The sequence below is a fragment of the Octopus bimaculoides genome, chromosome 5 (genome assembly GCF_046866305.1).
Source record: "Octopus bimaculoides isolate indiv1 chromosome 5, ASM4686630v1, whole genome shotgun sequence".
Classification (NCBI taxonomy): Eukaryota; Metazoa; Mollusca; class Cephalopoda; order Octopoda; family Octopodidae; genus Octopus; species Octopus bimaculoides.
This window is the reverse complement of record NC_142932.1, coordinates 86,044,086-86,064,105: the sequence shown is the minus strand read 5'-3', so window position 1 is coordinate 86,064,105 and position 20,020 is coordinate 86,044,086. Positions and strand designations below refer to the sequence as shown.

General features: G+C 38.9%; 1 protein-coding gene across 1 annotated transcript in view; it reads right to left on the bottom strand.

Moving 5' to 3' along the window:
- Positions 1-19,192, bottom strand: part of LOC106881290 (FAST kinase domain-containing protein 1, mitochondrial) — a 32,395-nt gene extending 13,203 nt beyond the window's left edge. Inside the window, exons 1-6 of the mRNA XM_014931623.3 lie at positions 19,144-19,192; positions 16,617-17,159; positions 10,259-11,117; positions 8,957-9,428; positions 2,599-2,908; positions 8-136 (exon numbers count right to left, since the gene is read on the bottom strand). Coding sequence (XP_014787109.2) covers positions 8-136; positions 2,599-2,908; positions 8,957-9,428; positions 10,259-11,117; positions 16,617-17,103 — 2,257 coding nt within the window. The 5' untranslated portion in view covers positions 17,104-17,159; positions 19,144-19,192. The remainder of the gene's footprint in view (positions 1-7; positions 137-2,598; positions 2,909-8,956; positions 9,429-10,258; positions 11,118-16,616; positions 17,160-19,143) is intronic.
- Positions 19,193-20,020: the final 828 nt, after the last annotated feature.

Below are 20,020 nucleotides of genomic sequence, written 5' to 3'. Positions count from 1 at the left end.
AGAATACCTCTACTCATAGTCTTTTGACAAAATTCTTCATGGAACCAAGGGATATCAAGATGTGGGCATTCTAAGACAACACAACGGTTTAGTAGCATGAGACTCATCTTGATATTCTGTTGACTTTGAGGATGTGCTACAATAAAATAAGAACATTAGCTTATAAGCAGTGTATTGAGTGTTACATTGGTAAATATTGATTGAAGTATTTATTATCTTCAAAGTGAGGTTAATGGGTTGATCAATGTCATCAAGTTGATGCTAAATTAATAAAGACTTTATAACAAACATTTAATTAAAATAGATGAGACAATGAGGGAGCCCTTACATGGTTGTTTGACTTGGTAGAAAAGCAGTCAATTAGCCCTTGAATTATATTCTACTTTTTAAGGAAATGAAGGACACTGGAGGATGTAGTCCTAGATACACTATGCCTGAATAAAAGTGTTATATCCTTATGGATAAAGAAATACACTGCAACAGTGCAATGACAATATAATTGAAGCAAATGGCAGTAACCACACAGAATGTAACAACAGTCTTTTAAGAACCAACAATCCAACACGCTAACTCAAACTGTAAACTTTGAACTCCAACTTTGAACTAGCATGATGATTTTATTCAAACCACAAGGGTTAAACAAAGAGGGGACAATACATGGGACAAATAGGGTCAGGGACTTATTGAATGATATTACATATATGAATAAATACATAATAATTTTGGATGAAAGTGAAAAGAAAATGAATGGACGCGGAATCAGTTTGACCCCACCAACCACATTCCTGCATTGAACTGTTTACTTCATCCCTTTTTTTTACTCTGCTTAATTAGGCATTTACATACCCAACATTCGGGCTACTTTCTTCCATCTTCTTTTGTACTTTTTTGACATCAGGCATTTCTTCTCCAGACATGCTTTCCCTCTTAGGTGATACAAAAAGAGGTTAACCAAAGCATGCCTGGAGATGAAGGTGTCTGATGCAATACCTCTTCCATGTATCTTCCATATCACCTCTTTCGCTATAGCGATTATGGCTAGAAAGCAGAATTTCTCTTCTCCTTTTAGAGGAGATGGTGGAACGATTTTAATAATTGATTCGGCTGACAGCTGTATTTTCCCCAGCTGTGACAGTACCCGTTCGGTAGAAAACCACAGATCTGAGAGACTTGGACACTATACGATTGCATGCAGAACAGTTTCGTTGCTCTGCCCGCAATGTGGGCATGTAGGCAACACTGTGATGCCATGCCTCGTGTGTTTATCCTGAACTGGCAAGGCACTTCAGAAGCACAGCTGGGCCAAGGAGTAAAATCTTTCAATGCAGGTTGGCAAGCTGACTTTCATTGAAACCTAGAGTCTCCTCTAGGCTGTCATCACACTTGCCCTCTATAGTATGCCAAGGTGGTACCCCTGCCGCTGGCATTGCTCATTTGGGAGAGAAGCATGAATGCCTGTCGACACTCTTCTTGCCAAGCTCCCAGCCTTGGTCTATGCCTGATCCAGCATTCCAGTTCACCAAAAGAGGTGAACTTGGGAAATATCTCGTCAATGAACAGATACCACACCTGCTCACTGTCCAGATGGTGCCAGAGATGCCTCAACCTTAGCGCAGCTTTAGCCACAGCAGCCCTAACCCACTCTTCAGCAGCTGTTGGCAGCAGATAGAGTGCCTTACAAGAAGCTGCCTGCCCTCCCACAAGTGGTGTCATTAAACCAGACAACAGGTTAAATCTACCATACAAGTAGACTCTGCTAATGGTACCCAAGGGCCAGGTAATCACAAGTTCAATTTCAGAGGAACTGACTTTGTTCTTCATCTTTCAAGGCTCAGTAAATTAAATCACAGTGAGATATTGGAGTGAATTCTGTGTAGAAGTCTGTCTTGCCTACATACCCTCTCCTCAGATATACATATCTGTGTGTGTGTGTGTGTGTGCGTGTTTATATTGTAGAGAGATAAATATAATGACAAGACATTGCCAACACTATCAGTGATTTGAACAAAAATACCTTGTAACATATATTCCACTCAAGTTCTTACAGACATTTCCTTGTCAAAGTCATCATCAGAATTACTGTAAACTACAATGAATTTACAGTGACTGGGCCATAGGAGACTGGAACCAATGATGATATTGTTCACATCATCTTCATCATCAACATTTTATGTCTGTTTTCCATGCTCGTTGGATGGCTTGACAAAAACTGGCAACACCAGGGGCTGCACCAGGTTCCATAGTCTGTTTTGGTTTAGTTTCTACAGCTGGATGCCCTTTCTAACACCAACCACTTTACAAAGCACCCAGTGCTTTGTATGTGGCACCATCACCAGTGCTTTTTATGTGGCACCAGCATCAGTGAATTTTATGTGGCACAGCACCAGTGCTTTTTTAAGTAGCACCAGTACACACATCAAAGCTTTTTACGTGTCACCATAAAATGATAAAAATTATATAAAAATATAGTGAACAACTCAAATATTAGGTAATAAACTTGTTTTCATGGAACTTACACTAAGAAAGCGAAAAATGAATCTCAATTTTCAGAAAAATATGAAAATGAAGTAAAAAAGAGAAAACTAAAGTTCAACTTACAACCAATATATTCATCAATTTTTTCAATGAATTCATATGAGAATAACTTTGAGAGCCACCCGTCGATAAAAATCTGTAATTTGCACAGATCATTGGTAAACTTCAGTTGTCTAGGTAAATCTGCTTTCATGATGTGCCTCTCTAGTTGTCTTTCACATAAACTTTCAAATTCATCAAATAGTTTAGGATGGAATCCCAGGTAAGAAATAACATGGACAAAATTACTGAAATCAGAGAAGTTAACTGTGTCTTCATGGTTCAGTAAATATTCAGTCATTTTGTTTAGGACATCAGGCTGGATGTACTTCACCTGCCAATACACAATAAAACATATATATATAGATACATATACACATAAGCATACACACATACACCATAAGTATCCATTACACTTTGGAGTGGTTGGCATTAGGAAGGGTATCCAGCCGAAGAAACCATACCAAATCAGACTGGAGTCTGGTGCAACCCCTCAGCTTACCAGCCCTGGTTAAACTGTCCAACCCATACCAGCATGGACAATGTACACTAAATGATGATGATGATAATGATATATAATAACAATAATCCTTGGATAGAATTTACTAACATTTAATGCATTGCTATGCTCGTTTCCACAAATCACACGTCTCTTAAGATACACACAAATCCATGTATGTATGCATATGTATGTATGTATATCATGTGATCACATGACCGACCAGGCTATCAGATGTTGTTATACATCACTGGTAACAATGAACTTTTGCATTGTTTTAGCCTTCAAATGGTGCCACCCAGCTGGCTTGGTGAGCAGGCCAACAATCCCCACTGATCAAAGGGGGACTGGAGCAATGAAGTGCTTTGCTCAAGAACACACGCCGCCCAGTCAGGTAATTGAACCTACAATCTAGCAATCACGATGCAACAGCCTAACCACTAGGCCATGTGCCTTCACACACAAACATATATCTGGGGGGTGGGGGGGTGGGGGTGTATGTAGGCAAGCCAGGTACAGACATGGCTGTGTGGTTAAAAAGTTTACTTCATAATCATGTAGTTTTGGGTTCAGTCCTACGGCATGATACTTTGTGCCAGTATCTTCTATTACAGCCCTGGGCCAACCAAATTCTTGAGTGAATTTAGTAGACGGAAACTGAATAGAAGCTTGTCATTTCCATGTGTAGGTGTGTCTTCATCTTGACACTGATGTTAATTGTAAATAAACATCACTGTCATACATGTGATGCTGTTTGTTTGTAATTTTTTATAGATTGAAACAAGTAAAGGTTGGTGGCAGGAAGAGCATCTGGTCATTGAAAATCTGCCTCAATGAATTACATCTGACTCATGTGAGCATGTAGAAGTAGATGTTAAAATGATAATGATTAGAGCACCAAAATTAAATATTGCCATAGTCAACTTAGTTTTTGATCTGTCCAGCTTCATATAGGTAACAGTAATAATATATCAGTGTGAAATTAATTGACTATTCACATTTTCCTACAAAAATTACCCTCCACCCTTTCATCCCTATATAAAGGAGCACTCCATTGGTTATGACGACGAGGGTCCCAGCTGATATGATCAACGGAACAGCTTGCTTGTGAAATTAACGTGCAAGTGGCTGAGTATTCCACTGACATGTGTACCCTTAATGTAGTTCTCAGGGAGATTCAGCGTGACACAGAGTGTGACAAGGCTGGCCCTTTGAAACGCAGGTACTACTCATTTTTGCCAGCTGAGTGGACTGGAGCAACGTGAAATAAAGTTTCTTGCTCAAGAACACAATGCATCATCCCTATATGAGAGAAATCATCACCATTAGTTAATGTCTGTTTGCCATGCTGGAATGGGTTGGATGGTTTGATTGGAGCTGGCAAGGCAGAGGGTTGCACCAAACTCCAGTTGTCTATTTTGGCATGGTTTCTACAGCTGAATGCCCTTCCTAATGCTAACCCCTTTAGTGAGTGTAGTTACTTGCCACATTTACTCCCATACACTCCATAAAATACGACGACGAGGGGTTCCAGTTGATCCGATCAACGGAACAGCATGCTCGTGAAATTTACGTGCAAGTGGCTGAGCACTCCACAGACACGTGTGCCCCTTAACGTAGTTCTTGGGGAGATTCAGCGTGACACAGAGTGTGACAAGGCTGGCCCTTTGAATTACAGGCATAACAGAAACAGGAAAAAAGAGTAAGAGAAAATTGTGGTGAAAGAGTACAGCAGGGTTCTCCACCATCCATCCCCTGCCGGAGCCTCGTGGAACTTCAGGTGTTTTCGTTCAATAAACACTCACAACACCCGGTCTGGGAACCGGAACTGCGACCCTACAACTGTGAGTCCGCTGTCCTAACCACTGGGCCATTGCACCTCCACACTCCCATACAATATCATCTCCAATATGATATGACCTCCAATATTTATACCTAAATATCTGATATATGTTTTCTATTTTTTTACACTTGAGTATGCTGTTGACCTTCCCCCTCCCTGCACTAATTTTGACCTTGATGTTTGATATTAAATTTGTCTGACACCTCCCCACCACCATATCCTCCTCTTTTCATGTTGGGTTAGCCATGTATCAGGTTGAGTAAAAATTAAGCAATGTTTTGAACCATGAAGAATTTGTACCGGATTTTTGCAGAGTTTTGAATTTTTTAAAAACGTTTTTTTGCAATTGTTTGATAATACAGACATAGACTTGCTGAAATGCATCAATAAATTAACATTGATATTTTTTGTCACTGTTGTTACAATCACCTGAAATGGAACTGTCAAAGCATGATATTCGAGCAATTTTGCTATTCAACTTCAAAAAAGGACGTAAAGCAGCTGAAATTGCTTGTGATATCAACGAAACGTTTGGTGAGGAAATGACCAGTGAGTGGTCAGCTCCAAAATAGTTTAAACGATTTCTCAGTGGAGCCCTGAGCCTTGAGGATTGTGAGCATAGTGGACATCCATCTGTCATCGATGATGGTCAATTAAAGACTGTCATTGAGAAAGATCCACGTAAAACCACTCAAAAACTGGCAAAAGAACTTCAAGTTAGTCAGAAAACTGCTCGCAACTATTTGCATGTGATTGGAAAATAAAAAAAACTCGACAAATGGGTACCACACAATTTGAATGAAAATCAGAGAATGTGCAGATATGAAATTTGCTTGTTGCTTCTTCTCTGTAAACAGACTAATCCATTTCTTGACTGTATTGTAACTTGTGATGAGAAGTGGATTCTGAACAATAATAAAAAACGTTCTTTGCAGTGGTTGGACCAAAATGAAGAACTGAAAACCTTCCCTAAACCCGAGCTCTTCAAAAAGGTTATGGTGACTGCTTGGTGGTGTACTACTGGACTCATCCACTATAACTTCTTAAAATCCAGAAAAACCATTACTGCAGAAACATATTGCCATGAAATTGCCAAAATGAATGAAAAACTGCTACTTCTCCTTCCCAGACTGGTCAACAGAAGAGAGCCAATCATTCTTCATGACAATGCTCAACCAAACATTTCACTAACGACGCTCCAGAGGTTGAGGGAATTTGGCTAGGAAGTTCTCCCCACCCAGCTTATTCCCCAGACCTTTCTCCTACCAACTACCACTTTGGTTTCTTGATGGTTTCCTATGAGAGAAGGAGTTAAAAAATCAAACCGATGCTGAAAGTGTTTTCAAAGTGTTCATCAGCTCCAGAACTCCAGATTTTTATGTTATCAGAATAAACAAACTTGTAACTCGTTGGCAAAAATGTGTTGATTGTAATGGTACTTACTTTGATAAATAAAATTTCTGCATTGTTGAAATATATTGTGATGAATTTCATGTCTCCTCTACAGAAAGATACCTGTTTCTCTCATTCTATCATACTTTAAACTACTCAACAACTGACATAAGCTATCTCTTTCAATTCTACACATGCCTACCACAATCAAGGGGTTTTGTCTCACAAGCTACTTGGCTACTTCACTGGTGCCAGTGACCACCATTCTCTTTAAACGTTAAACCAGAGTAGGTAAGACCTTCCTTAGTTTAGTTGATAAACACTTCCCCCATACCAATAGATTGAACAAAATATTTAATAGACATACCCTGAGGTTATCCTTTAGCTGTGCACCTAGTATAAAAAAGATTTTATGAGGTAGGTCCAGACCCGAGGCTGAGGCAGGATGCTCATGCAGGGATAACACAACTTGTCCACTAAATGGCCACTGCAATATGGAAACAGTTGTTTACAAGGCAGAAGTAACAGCATCAGGACCCAATGAACAACTTTGCTTGCGGAAGTATGTGGGGGCAATGGAAGGCCCCTTCAGAACTTGCTTTAATAACCACAAGTCCTCATTCAACATCCTAGAGAGATGTAATGCCACAACCCTAGCCATGCTTGGACTTCGAAAGAAAGCGCCACGGAGTGCAGTATAAAGTGGAAGATCCTAGAAAGATGCAAACCATACTTCAATAGCTGCAAGAAGTGCAGATTATGCCTGGCTGAGAAGAGAGCAATTTTAAAAGGTACCCAACACCCGGATGGTTACCTGAATAGCAGGAGTGAGGTGTTTAATCCTTGCCCACATGAAAGGAAGTACATTCTATACCTGTGCATTCTGCCATGACTGCAACCACAGGTCCCCTTGACCTTCCACCAATGCCCTTGAGCCTGGCAAAAAGAGTTTGACCAAAGCACACACCAAGGCACCCATGTACACACCTATAAAGCAGATACCTTACAAAATAAACTATCTCCCACACCCCAATACATACCCCTTCACACAAATTGTACTTCCACATATACACAGACCCCCAAATGCTAACATAAACCTCTCCCCCATGACTTTATCCTTTACAGGAAGAAAACAGACCAACAAACACAGCTATATATACCTACACCCCCAGAAGAAATTATACATATGACACCGCTACACATACCACACACCCCATCCCCACATTAATAATACACACTTTCCCCACTTCAAGATAACTCTGGCTGACTTCATAGTATACTCAACCAAGGGACATAACTCCTAAACTAATCCTCTGGCCCTTTTTCACAGCAGCCGCTAACCGGTTGTGCTAATGTACCTCTGACAACAGAGAGCAGTCGCCATATTTCCTCCAATATCAGCTAACTCTGATGAGTGTAAAGTTATATAATCAGTTTGTTACCTAACACTTCATTGTATTCTTTATGGGAAACTGATTGGTAAGATCAGCTGCGATTGATATTTAATACTATACATTTTGAATATATATATATATATATATATATATATATATATATATATATGTGCGTGTGTGTGTGTGTGTGTGTGTGTGTGTGCGTGTGTATCAGGTCACTTGTAAGGACTTTCATGAGTGCTACAGGTAACATGGAATCCAGTATAACCCGTTGCATGGTCAGGTTGTCGGCGACTAAACCAACATTACTGTTCAGCTTCCCTGGTGGGGAGAGTTACTAGAAACCCAGTAGACTAAAAACAAGACCTGTCAAAAGGATGGATGAACCTAGTGTTGGTTCAACTACTATCTAGCAATATCACAGGTCTTCAGAAACTCTGGCTTGGTGTCTAGCGTGCTGGAAGATCTCTGGGAATGAGGCACCCCTTAGCTTTTGCAAAAGCATATCTCTAGGAGAAGGTCACTCTGATATAAAACTGGATAAACAAGGAATGGCATTGAACATTTTGAGCATCTTTTGCTTGTGATTGAGATCATGGTGCTCCTACATTCCTGTGCTTTCACCCCATATTAGCACTGAATATCTTACCCTGGCTCATCTTTGGATCGTGTCAGTAGAGTGGAGAAGGTCTGTGAGGTGCTGTGCAAACCATATTGGACCTAAAATTTTTCACTGGCAAGGCGACTATCTGATGCCTTGTTGCTCTAGTTGTTTTCCCCCAAACCATTTAATGCAAAGAAAGCAAGAATAAGCACCGCTACATCTTCCCAACTACAAAGAACAAACAGAGGTGACTAAAATGCACACAACAAATAGACGGGACTAAAATCCTGCACGGAGCTTTGGGTTGGAATATGTCTTGTTTGCAAGACATTCCAGCCCAAAGCTCCAAATATACACTTTTCCCAGCAACACTCTTAAATGGAAGGGAACTTATACATGGTTGCTCATTATATTACAAATAGCAGTGAAAAATGTCCCTCAAATTGTACTGTACAGTCTTAAAAAAATGGAATGGAAAAGACAATATACTCTCTGGTTTACAAACAGATGGTATAGTCATGATTGGAGTACTTTTGATCTGCTCAAACCTAGGGTTAAACAACAACATCAATAGCACCTCAATTCCATTTTATTCCATTTTCAGTATATTACCTAGAACCATAAATGAAGAAAGTAGACATCACACTAACCTGGAATAAGAGGTTATAAACGTAACGGAACTGTTTAGGATTGAAAGAATCCATGAAGTCTGTTATTCTCTTCATTAAATTTTCCAATAACATTGTTTCCTTTATCTCATTCTTCACATATAACACTTGTACCATCTGAATGAGGACATCAATGTTCTGAACCTCATCTAATCGGCCCTCTACATTCTGATATAGAGCTGTCTGTAGTTGCAGCACCTGTTGATACATTTGGCGAACCCAGGGTCGTTTCATCTTGTTGATTCCTGACAGGATTAGTGCTATATCATTTATGCCACTCTGTGGTATAATAGCGAGCAGTTTGTTCATTAATAATTCTGGGATGACAGGTTTACATTGGGGAAGGAGAAAAGAAGAAAGAGTACTTATAGTCCAAACACTGAGTCCTTGTTGGGAATTGAGTAGGTTGAGTATCTCCCGGAAGAGAAAGCTATCTTGATGGTTAATTTGATTCCTGTAAAAGTAAACACAAAAAACATAAAACTCAGAATAGACATTGAGACAGGTGAAAGAAAGACATAGATTTAATATAAAATATTGGGAACAAAGAAAAGTAAAATCCTAAAAGCTTCTCTTGGTCTGTTGGTTATTTATTTTTATACCTTTCATAACTATATTTCTGATAAAACACACAGTTATTGTTCCAGTTAATTATGAAAATGACAGAAAATTTAGTAAAATAACTTTGCCATTATTAATCTGGTGTTTGTAACATAAATTAACATGAAATCTTGATAGGAATTTGAATTTAGATTGCTTTAAAACAAGAAGTTTGTATCATAGAAATGGGGACAGTCTCAGGTGGGTTGGTAACAAAAGACTTAAATCCATTTTTGAGCTGGGTTGCACAGGTTAATAATTCTAGTCTTCTACATTCAATTTTAATATAAGTCGTATTCTCTTTGTGGCACATGTGTTTACATTTTCGTTGCGTTTATTATCTCCATGACATGTACATCCATATCTGTAACATCCTCGACAACTAATACATCTACCTTTTTTGCAAGTACATGATAATTCTGACATAACTGCTGATTGGGTGAAGCAAAATCAAAATCTGGACTACCTGTGTAGTTTTTTTTTTATATACTAATTTTAACCAATCAAATTGCCCCATTTATTATTCAATTTGCGACAATTCAGTATTTTAAAGTTCTACAAAAAGTCAATGCTCAGACTCGCGAAACGACTCTTACAAATAAATACACAATAGTAATAAGTCAGTCTCTAAATATAGACATTTCAACTCAGGTTGTCAGTAAGTCAGTATGAAATAAAACTTACCTGTTCACAAATCTAAATACTTTGAAGAATCTTGTCACATAATTTTTAAGATTATCAATGTGTTGTTTAATCATTTCAAAATAATATATAATTAGATCACTGTTGTTGCATTTTATATCTATTAAGATGTCTGCTATGTTGCTTAGCAACAAGACATCAGCATCACTAAGGTCTTTATACAGTGCAGATTCGACTTTATAACGGTCGTTATGCATTAACATGTAATTGAAAGCATAACATAAGTTGACGAGTTCACTAATTTTAAGGGTCTCTGAATGAAGAATCTTGAGTGCTTGCTTCTGGAACTTCCTGCTGGTTGACTCATCGTAGATGCCCATCACTTTCATCACATGACAAACATCAGCAAAGTTTGCACAGGTTAACATAGGCAACTTTGGTATTAATAAGTCAACAATATGACTGGCATTCTCTTTGTTCCCCTCCCTATAATAAGGTGACGCTAGAAACGAGAGGTGTCTGTACATCCTGAGACAAGCGCCAAGCTGGAGGATATTTAAGTTTTCACCATTGTTGAGGACTACTTGGTGGGTAAGATTCAAAACAGTGTTCAATTTTTCAGATGTAGATATGTGTCGGATATTGGTGACAGTTCGACTGAGGTCATAAACATCGAAATCAGGAGAAGAGATATCAGTCTCTTTCAATATGATGTCAAGACACTTCAAAACCCGACTCCATACTTTGAAGTCCCCACGGGGAAATATTCGAAGGGCTTCACAAATAAGAGCAGTATCATTTAGATTCAAATTTTCTTTTGAATTTTGCAAACGATACAAAAGTTTATGTATGATGGGTGAAGTGCAGTCAGTGCCGAGGAAAAGAAAACTATGGAAATAACCTGGAAAAATAAAAAATAAAAATGTTTTAAAAACGATTAAATAAACAATATTATTAATTTTTTTCCCCTAATTTTGTTACAAGGCCAGCAATTTTGAGGGGATAGGGAAGTTGATTACATTGACCCCAGAACTCAACTGGTACTTATTTTAACCCCAAAAGCATGGCAAACAAGGCTGACCTTGGTAGCATTAGAACTCAGAATGTAAAGAGCTAGAGGAAATGCCATTAAGCACCTTGTCTGGTAAGCTAACAATAACAATATTAAGCAATCCTGTTGTAATCTATATCAACTATAGGTATATTTCCTGTTTAGGTATATTTCATGTTTCATAAGTTGTCAACTAACAAAGTTGTTTTATTTACATTTTATAAGTGGTGAGCACATATTGAAAGGACTCCCATCTTCCTCTTCTACTTTTTGCATCTATTTTTCCATGCTGATATGGGTGAGATGAGTCATTATAGTCCAAGTCAGTACTTCATTGAAGTTACTGTCCTTCAAGAGAGATCAGAGGAATATGTGTCTCTCATATGTTTCCTTTTTGGCTTGGTTTCTATGGCTGGATGTCCTTCCAAACATCAACCATTTTACAAGAGTGCCTGGATGCATTTTATTGTGATACCAACACTACTAAAGATGTCATACCTCAACAAGACTAAAGAGTCCTCTCAACCTTGCACTATCTACATACATCTCTGAAAACCATTTGCTGAGGTGCTGGGCATAGTTTATCATGTCAACAGCAGTATGAGGTTGTCTTCAACCCTGTAAAAGTCATTATTACTTTATGCTGTGTCAGTTCTCCCAAGACAGCATGACGAAGAGGGTAAATAGCAGAGTGATGAGAGAAGGAAATCAGGATGGCTGGTTGATTGAAGGGAACAACAGTATTATTGAAGTGAAGGGTGGGAGAAGAGAAGGTAGAGTTATGGATGTCAATAATGAGTGGCCTGAAGAGAGGGAATAATGACTGGTAGTACAGAAAGGGTAATAACCAACTGTATTGCATCTAGGTTTGTGGTGGAGGGGCTTTTTACAGGAGTAGCATAGCACAGTTAGTAAGAGAAAGTGTTGAGTGTCAGAGATGTGTAATAGGGATGAGTGATATACAGATGACTGACAGAGAAATGAGAGGGTATCAAAGGGCAGGGCAAGCTTATGTGAACTCAACCAGTATATATTGGGCAAGAGATCCATATGTAGATGTATTATACTTCCCAGCCTTCATCACAGGACTCTTAATCATAATCACTATTTTAACATGCAGTTTTCCATACTTGCATTGATTGGACGGAATATATTGAAATATAGTCTCCATGGCTGGATGCCCTTCTTGTTGCCAACCCATACTTGCTTCCAAGCAGGGTAATATTTCCCCATGGCCAGACATGTTTTCACAGAATATTGGAAATGAATGACATTCATTTACAACAATCATGCAATGTCAATACAGGGAGACACAAACATACATACAATCACACTGGCTTCCCAACCATATAGTTCTGGGTTCAGTCTCACTGCCTGGCACTTTGGGCAAGTGTGGTCTACTATAGCCTTGGGCCGACCAAAGCCTTGTGAGTGGATTTGGTAGATGCAAACTGAAAGAAACCCGTATATATATATATATATATATATATATATATATCATCATCATCGTTTAATGTCTGCTTTCCATGGTAGCATGGGTTGGACGATTTGACTGAGGACTGGTGAAACCGGATGGCAACACCAGGCTCCAATCTAATTTGGCAGAGTTTCTACAGCTGGATGCCCTTCCTAACGCCAACCACTCAGAGAGTGTAGTGGATGCTTTTATGTGTCACCCGCACGAAGGCCAGTTAGGCGGCACTGGCAACGGCCACGGCCACGCTCAAAATGGTGTCTTTTATGTGCCACCCGCACAAGAGCCAGTCCAGGGGCACTGGCAACGATCATGCTCGAAAATCCTACGAAGGCCAGTCAGGCGGTACTGGCAACGGTCGCGCTCAAAATTGTGCATCTTATGTGCCACCCGCACAAGAGCCAGTCCAGGGGCACTGGCAACGATCTCACTTGGCTTGCCGGGTCTTCTCACGCACAGCACATTTCCAAAGGTCTCGGTCAGTAGTCATCGCTTCGGTGAGGCCCAATGTTTGAAGGTCTTGCCTCACCACCTCAGCCCAGGTCTTCCTGGGCCTACCTCTTCCACGGGTTCCCTCAACTGTTAGAGTGTGGCACTTTTTCACGCAGCTATCCTCATCCATTCTCACCACATGTCCATACCAGCGCAATTGTCTCTCTTGCACACTACAACTGATGCTTCTTATGTTCAGCTTTTTTCTCAAGATACTTACACTCTGACGGGTATGCACACTGACATTACATATCCAACGGAGTATACTGGCTTCATTCCTTGCGAGCTTACGCATGTCCTCAGCAGTTACAGCCCATGTTTCACTGCCATGTAGCATGGCTGTTCGTACACATGCGTCATACAGTCTGCCTTTTACTCTGAGTGAGAGTCCCTTTGTCACTAGCAGAGGTAAGAGCTCTCTAAACTTTACCCAGGCTATTCTTATTCTAGCAGCTACACTTTCAGCGCACCCACCCCCACTACTAACTTGGTCACCCAGATAGCGGAAGCTATCGACTACCTCTAGTTTTTCACCCTGGAATGAGATAGAAGTTGTTTCCTGTTTGTTTACAGTGTTTATTGCACCTGAACATCTGCTACATACAAAAACTAACTTCCTAGTTAACCTGCCTTTGATATTGCTGTACCGCTTATGTGTCCATAGCTTGCACCGGGTACATCTTATAGAGTTACTACCTACTCCTTTTCTACATACTGAGCAGAGCCATCTACCTGAAGGGGTTTGTGTTTTATCTACCTTCCTACTTATTAGGATTTTGGTTTTAGCTAGGTTGACTCTAAGGCCCTTTGATTCTAGTCCTTGCTTCCACACCTGTAACTTCTCCTCTAGTTCTGAAAGTGACTCCGCAATTAGTGCAAGGTCATCAGCATAGAGGAGCTCCCAGGGGCAACCTGTCTTGAATTCCTCTGTGATCGCCTGGAGGACTATGATAAATAGGAGGGGGCTGAGGACTGAACCTTGGTGGACCCCTACTTCTACCTGGAATTCATTACTGTACTCATTTCCAACCCTCACCTTACTGGCAGCATCTCTGTACATGGCTCGCACAGCTCTCACTAACCATTCTTCTATCCCAAGTTTCCTCATTGACTACCAGATAAGGGATCGGGGGACCCTGTCAAAGGCTTTCTCCATGTCAACGAAAGCCAGGTACAGAGGTTTATCCTTGGCTAGGTATTTCTCCTGCAGCTGTCTTACTAGAAATATGGCATCAGTAGTGCTTTTACCTGGCACAAACCCTCCAATCACTGCTTTGACAACTGGTGTTGGTGTGTTTATGTCCCCATAATATTAGCAGTTTGGCAAAAGGGATTGATAAAATAAGTACTAGGCTTAAAAAATAACTCCTGGGGTTTGATTTGCTCGACTAAAACTGTTTAAGGTGGCATCCCAGCATGGCTGCAATCAAATGACTGAAACAAAAGATAACAGATATAAATGCATATATGTGTGCACATATATATATATATATATATATATGTGTGTGTGTGTGTGTGTGTGTGTGTGTGTGTGTATACATATATATATGTGCATTTATATATATATATATATATATATATATATATATATATATTTATTGAATCATCTCATAAATAATGTGTTTTTTTATACTCCTTTTATTTAAAAAAATTTAAATAAAGTTCTTTTTTAATCTAAAAATATACTCTTCTTCATTTTCTACAATGTTCTTTCATCTATCAGATAGACTTGCAAGGCCCTTCTTCCAAAATTCAATTGTCTGTGACAAAAAATATTCCTCCAGTACTGTTCTGACCTCATCTACAGAATTCATATTTTTTCCGTCCAAATGATTTTGAAGACTGCGGAATAAATGATAATCAGATGTGGCAATGTCCAGCGAATATGGTGGGTGGGGCATCGTTTCCCATTCAAACTGCTCCAGCCTTTGGAATGTCAGCCTCGCCATATGTGGCCGAGCATTATCCTGTGGTCTACCTCAAAGTCCTGTTATGGTTATACAGTGTGACTTACATCATAATTCAAATCACATATCTCAGATGGCAAAACTACTCCCATCTTATTTACATTGTATCCAGAAAAAAAGCCCCATTCAAACTTTCTTTCGACCTAATAATGTTTTCCTTTCAGTTACATCTACAATGATCTTTCCTCTGTCAGCTGTGCATCATCTCCATTAAAGCTCACTCTACCTACTACTCTTCCCTCACTGTATCTGAGTCCTAAACTCTACACTATCCCAACCCCTTCCCATCTTCTACAGAAGTTCACTAGTCCCAAGTTAACAAAATAACATCTATACAGTTGATTGATCTGCTAGAATTAGCAACTAAATCTCTCTCAAAATTATAACCAGCTTTCTTTAAATAAAAAGGAATGATGCACTGAATAATGTTGTTTTGGATTTGTTATGCTTGACTCAAAGATGGAATGGTCATAAGTCGAACACTTTTTATCATAAATCTGCTCAACTGGGACTGACCTGGGATTAAACAACTTCACCAAACTGGACAGCCTGCAAAAGCCATGACACCACCTACCTCTTCTTCCTCCTCCACCATATTACAATATCATAACTATAATTAATTGCAATTAAAAAAAAAACAGTTGATGAGTTAGTATTCATTAGTTGTAATTAATGAATGATCTCTTGCCTTAAAATGTGTCTCCCTCCTTCCTACAAAAGTCACAGAACTTGTAAGGAGTTCAATCTTAGTTCTGTAGATATATATCACTCAACCGATCTGTTGAAAGTTCCCAGTTTTCCACTTTCAATGAGCTAAAGTAAAACAGTCCAATGAATACAGTACTAGACTACAAGCTGACAGCTCTTGAGCTCAAATATACTGCAGATGTATTTAAACAGCATGCTTAAACCTACAGTGCTTCAGTTTAGCTCTGTGCTACATCAGGGAAAGTTAATCATGATAGAGTGGTATCTTAACCAAGAGGAGATCTATTTCTCATGACAGCAGAGATTAATACAAACCGTATATCTTGGGATGATGAAGACTAACCAGAAGTAAGTACATCTTCATCCTCATTTAGCGTCCATTTTCCATGCTAGCATGGGTTGGATGGTTTGACTGGAACTGGTAAGCATGACAGCTGCACCAAGCTCCAATCTCATTTGGCTTTGTTTCTACAGCTAGATGTCTTTCCTAATGCCAACCACGCCACAGAGTGTAGTGGGCGCCTTTTATGTGTCACCTATATACAACTATATAAATATCTTGGGTTATAAAGACATCTTGTTAAAATAAAAACGACTTGTTACTTGGTTTGTGAATGTCATTTGGACATGAGAAGAAAGCTTGGCATATTAGGCAGGAGGTCATCCAATCTGTGAGTCAGGGCAAAAATAGATGAAGGAACTCCTTACCTGGAATATGTTGATCTGGAATCTGTTCGAGGTTCTGGTCAATAAATTGAAGGATGTTTATAAAAGCAGGATCTTTCCTAATAGGACCTAAATAAAGGTCAGATTTATTGTTGAGAAGCAGTTGCATCATAGCAATTGGTTGATTATGGTAGTGAAGCCAGGGAACTGTGTGAAGTTCAGAATAAATCTGCTTCGGTAGGACTTTAAGAGTTTCATGCAAAGCATCAAAATTATTGTCTTGAATAAGAGACCTAGTTTCTTCCAATATCTGTACAGAAGATGGCCCCTCACCTGGTACTACCACCTGCTTGTATTGTCCATTATAACAGACACTGGTAAGGAACTGAGGTGAACATGAAAATGGCAACCTTTTTGCTGTAGTTCTGGTGTAAACATGATAGAGTTGGAGAGAAGTTGTCCATTTATAAACAGTTTTTAACTGGTGTATACACTGAATGTGATGTCTGAGAGTCAGTGTGGGAATCATATTTGGGGTTGAGATGAAGATTATATTTCAGTGCAGCACATTTCATTGTGTAATACCTGGAAGAAGACAAGAAAAACAAAATAACAGAATTAATGGAAGAACATTAAAAGAAACAGTGGGGAAAAATTCAAAAACACGAAAGACTGAGTTGAACTGCTCAAGGTATAGTGACAATTTCACCATTCTTGAGTTATCAAATCATTGTCTCCAAAGAAGGTGGAAGTCAGAGGACACCAGATCTGAGCATTTTGCTGACTGTCTAAATTGTTGTCAAGGATGTGTGAGGTCATGCATTGTTATGATGAATATGGATTGTTTTCAGGTTCTTGTTTGGTCTCTTTCTTTTGATGGCATCACTAAGGCTTTTTGAGTGTTCACAATACAGTCACATTCCAGAAAATCAAAGAGAACGACACCCTTGTTATCCCCCAAAATTGTCACCATGACTTCCTGTGTCAATTTATGGCTCTTGTACTTCTTGAGCTTTGGAGTAGACATCATCCCATAGACTGGGCCTTGATTTCCACATCATAAAAATATGCCCATGTTTCCTCCTCTGTCACCAGGCTGAAAAAGGAGTGTCTTCATTGGCTTCAAACTCTTGACCAAACAGGTCTCCAGTGGCACTTGCTTGCAGCTTTCATGCAATGTCAAAGCAAGGGAATAGACACACACACACACATGACAGGATTAGATTATGGACCCCAATACTTGATTGGCTTTTTTTGTATTTTATTGATTCCCAAAAAGATAAAAGGCAAAGTCAACCTCTTTGGGTTTTAACTCAGAAAATAAAGAGAGGAAAGATATACGACAAGAGAAAGATTTATAAGTGTGATTTGAAGCTGTTTTGGTCTGTATGTCTTCCAGGTCAATGATACAGTGCCATGTCACTGTACTAAGTACTTTAGGCAGCAAATTAGCAGAATCATCTGAATGTAGGACGAAATATTTTGAGGTATTTGTTCTGGTGAGTTCAGATCCAGCTGGGATTAACTTTGGTTTTTATCTTTTTAGAGGTCAATAAAATGAGGAACCAGTCCAGGGCAGTGCACTGATAGAACTGTTAGTGTCAATCACGATACTTTGTAGTAGTTGTTCTGGCCTTTTGTACTCTGAGTCCTTGGGTGGTAGATTTAATCCCTCACCCGGTTTTATGCCAGTGTAGCGTCACTACACCACCATCAGGTCCTTGGTTGTTTAGCGGGTCCTATTACATATATTTGGACCATATCTCTAGTTTGAGAATCACTTATTTCCTTCTTTACTTCTACCAGTCTCGAAGACCTTGAAAAATAAAGACGGATCAAGGGTGCTGTTCTTGTCTCCATAACTAAATGACAAAAATAAATACTAATTGTATTGTTTCTTAGGCAGGTAGGAAGCCAGATTAATTAAGGGGAGAAAATTTTGAAAGTTTTTCCCAAGGGGTTCGTAGCATAACAGTAGTTTCGGTTAGGCTTGCTGCATTTACCAGAAGTTACCTCTCATCTAATAGTCCCAACAAATTAACATAAGTTTGTGTGCGTGTGCATGTGCGCGTATATATGTATAAATATAAATATGATGCACGCGTGCAAGAACACACACTCACATACATACGTTCCAACCATGACCATCCCACCTTTTCATTAAGACATAGCATATCTAAGGCTACTTTCGCAGGCTTCGAAAAGCTATCTACCTCATTTCCGCGAATACAAAAACAAAATTACACATTTAATTAGTATAATTATAATTTATCACTTTATCTTACAGTACACTCCGTTACGAAAATGCCTGTAGTTATGAAAAAAACATTCTGCCGAGAAATAGAAACAGGGAACTTTTTAAGAATGAATTATCTTCGAAACTTTAAATCCTTCGGCACATGTTTGACCTTCCAAAAGTAAAATCGAGAAGTTATATAATAATCACGTTTGTCTTCCTTCTTTTTATACATATTTATCAATATATTTAACGGGTAAACAGACACCTTGACAACAGAAGACAGAAATTGTTAAAGAATTAATTCTGCAAGGAATTTTTCGATATATTTACCTAAACAGCAAATAAACATCCGACACACTCTGCCATGACGCTGATAAGCAGATTATTTCCCTTGAGGTGATTGGAGTTATGTCCCTTACACCCATAACAACTTATCTCTTGAAATTGCGTAAAGGATGGAATCTCTTACGTTGTTAGATAACACTAGTCAACGCGATTTTTGGTGCCAAGAAACAAAACACGTTTTTTTAGTTAATTTCGTGGTACTGATTCCGAAAATGACCTTAGCTTTTCATGGTTAGCTACGTTTTTGCTGTACTGAAATTGCTCATTTTTTAGAAAAAAGATCAATTTACGATCTTGGCTGATCGCAAAATTTAGTTAAAAAAGGTAGGAGGAACCCATGAATTTTCAGGTAGGCCGAGCAATTTATGTCAGCCACCTGAAATAAACTATTTTTATAAGAAAAAAGTGTTTTTGAGTCAAAACTTTTAAAATAGAAGTACTGAATTTTCCCAATTTATTGCTAAAATTCAAATTAACTGATAAACTTTATCAGTAATACACTTTAGTAAACCTGATAATTAAGGTGACATCACAAAAATGAAACCCTAAAATCTGTTTGATATTCATAAATTTATCCCATCACTTTTATCCCTTCAATACGGAAGGAAACCAAGCACATTAAGAGCTTTCACAGATGTAAAAAAACTCCAACTAAAGACATCCCAATTCAATGTATCTATTCTATTGTACATGATGAACATCATGAAAATGGATTCACCATAAAATCTGTCCTCCACGTGGGATTACGAAGATACGAAGTAGAATCAGTGTAACGACTCTTTCTGTCTTTTGTTATTGACAGTTTTATGAGTCTTTCTGTAGGACATTAGGAAAGATCAAATTACCTAAATGTGAACATGTA